A 2,500-nucleotide genomic window follows, 5' to 3' on the forward strand; every position below is an offset into this window, starting at 1 on the left:
CGTTTTGTTACATGCTTCTAAATCCAGCTTCAGAGGGCTTTCCACCATACCGAGCCAACCGAGGTAAATTCCTGACACGGAACACTAAAACACTGATGGAAGACATGTATGAAATGTGAGCATTTTCCCCCGGCCTTCCCTATACCTGGACTTTGCGTTCCCTAACTAGGAAAGTTCTAATGAATTTACCTACGTATCGGGTGATGTTCTATTTTAGCCGGGAGGTAAACAGAGCTATAGCCGGCTGTTTACCGAGTGTGAATCCCTCTCTTTACCTCTCTCTGTTCCACCGAGGAACATGAAAAGAGTCACCGCTGCAGAAAATACTTTATGGTGTTTACTTTCGCAGATAATAAAACATAAATCATGGAAACCTCAGCCTTGTACAGTTCAGTTCATTCAAGAGGGCCTGCCCTCAGAAACAGGGGTGAAACCACTGATTTTGTGCTGGCAAATATTTGAAGAGCTAATTCGGAGGGGGTTGGTTTGCTGGTGTTGAACAGTGTGTGTGTGTGTGTGTGTGTGTGTGTGTGTGTGTGTGTGTGTGTGTGTGTGTGTGTGTGTGCATGCACGCACATGTGTGTGTGTGTGTGTGTGTGTGTGTGTGTGCGCACGCATGCACGCACGTGTGTGTGTGTGTGTGTGTGTGTGTGTGTGTGTGTGTGTGTGTGTGTGTGTGTGTGTGTGTGTGTGTGTGGGTGTGTGTGTGTGTGTGTGTGTGTGTGTGTGTGTGTGTGATGCCCCTATTCTCCCCCGTAAGTGCAGCATATAGATAGTCTTCTGTCTCATATAGCCCCTTAAGTCCCATCATAGGTGGCAGTTTGACCAATGGATCAGGCTTCTGGTGTGGTTTCTCACTGAGCTAAACAAGGAGCTAATGTGATTTAGATACTGCAGTTATGATAATGTCTATGTTTTAAACCATCACTCAGACAACAGCAGTCGAGTGGCTAACAAGCCAGCTATTAGTCTTTAGTGAACCAAATGTCCAGTTATGGTTAGCAGCCAATGGACAAGGATTAAGAAAGTAATTGAGCATAAGTTCAGTTAGTCTGGTAGTTGGGCAGGTTGGTCAGCTAATTAATTAATTCACCCATGTTCCCCATGCTCAATGAGCTGAGCTGGAATGGCATCAAGAGAAGACCGTTGAGGTAAAGGCACACTTAAGGTAATTGATTGACATGATTGATTGACTTTTGGAAGAGGCAGTTAAATGGGGAGGAGGGGGGGTTAGGGACACAGATAGCATTCTGTAGTGGTAAGAGGGATCGTGTTTGGTGCCTGTCTGCTGCCTGCCAGTTCCAGTGGTAACTACCGCGGTGGACAAGGCGCTCCGAGGCGCTCTAGCTGTGCCCAGGAGGGCGGGGTGGGTGGCAGAGAGAGGGGGAGAGGAGAGAAGAGGGCAGGACTGGCAGGGTGCGGTCTGAAGTGGCAACAGATCGTTTTGGATCACTCAAATTCCCTCAATTCGACTGGAAAGCTGCCGCTTGTTGTGCGCTGCCCGCATCTGTGAGGAAAGTTTTCAATCCAGAGAGAGGGCACCGGCCAGGCAGGCAAAGTGGCTGTTATTGTGACAGTTTCCCAGAGAAAGAGAGAGGGGGGAAGAGAGGGGGAGACCACAACACTGAAACTTGGATATCAGCAACCGCGCGCTCTCTTTAACTCTCTCACCCACCAAATCGACTTTGAACCTGTTTGTTTAAATACACGGACTTTACAGCCTCCATACTCAAAGCTGCGCATGTAGGAAGAAGAGAAAGACGTCCAACTTTCTCAACGGACTATTTTGGATTCCATACGAACTCTTCTTCTCCCCTGCGGCGCGGGTTCCGCTGATAGTGTCCGCCAGATGAGATGACCGTCACCAATTCGATGTTTTCGGACAGATATTGCGAATGTCACGCTGCACGATGGGGTCGGGAATCGAACTGGTAAGGCGTTGAAGATTTCTCTCCCCCCTTGGGAGAGAACCGGGAGAGTCCCCGGGGGCCGGGGGTGGTCGACCGAGGCGATGAGGATCTCAGTACCCGTTACCTGCTTCCTGGCCACCTCTCTGTGCGCCCTGCTGGTCCTCCTGCCACCTGCCTCGGAGGGCTGCGGGCCGGGGAGGGGGTACGGCAAGAGGCGGCCTCCGAAGAAGCTCACACCGCTGGCTTACAAGCAGTTCAGTCCCAACGTCGCGGAGAAGACGCTGGGAGCGAGCGGGCGATACGAGGGCAAAATCACGCGGAGTTCCGAGCGGTTTAAAGAGCTGACGCCAAATTACAACACCGACATTTTCTTTAAAGATGAGGAGAACACGGCCGCCGACAGACTTATGACTCAGGTGAGACATAAAGCCTAATGATGTTTTTTTAAATATTATTATTTTATAAAGGTTTTATATGGGCCCAACTATACAGTAGCCTATATAGTTTTTGTTTGACCGCTACAGTAGCCTAAAGTAGGCATATCTCGTTGAATGGACCGAATCACTTAAGACTAAACAAACCCTGAGGTT

The 2,500-nt window shown here is 49.5% G+C and overlaps 1 protein-coding gene across 1 annotated transcript in view; it reads left to right on the forward strand.

Moving 5' to 3' along the window:
• The first annotated feature begins 1,537 nt into the window (after positions 1-1,537).
• LOC310866724 (indian hedgehog B protein-like) overlaps positions 1,538-2,500 on the forward strand; it is a 10,531-nt gene continuing 9,568 nt past the window's right edge. Inside the window, exon 1 of the mRNA XM_083776442.1 lies at positions 1,538-2,326. Coding sequence (XP_083632568.1) covers positions 2,012-2,326 — 315 coding nt within the window. The 5' untranslated portion in view covers positions 1,538-2,011. The remainder of the gene's footprint in view (positions 2,327-2,500) is intronic.

The sequence above is a fragment of the Protomyctophum parallelum genome, assembly GCF_964188405.1.
Source record: "Protomyctophum parallelum genome assembly, chromosome: 11".
In the NCBI taxonomy this organism is placed as follows: Eukaryota; Metazoa; Chordata; class Actinopteri; order Myctophiformes; family Myctophidae; genus Protomyctophum; species Protomyctophum parallelum.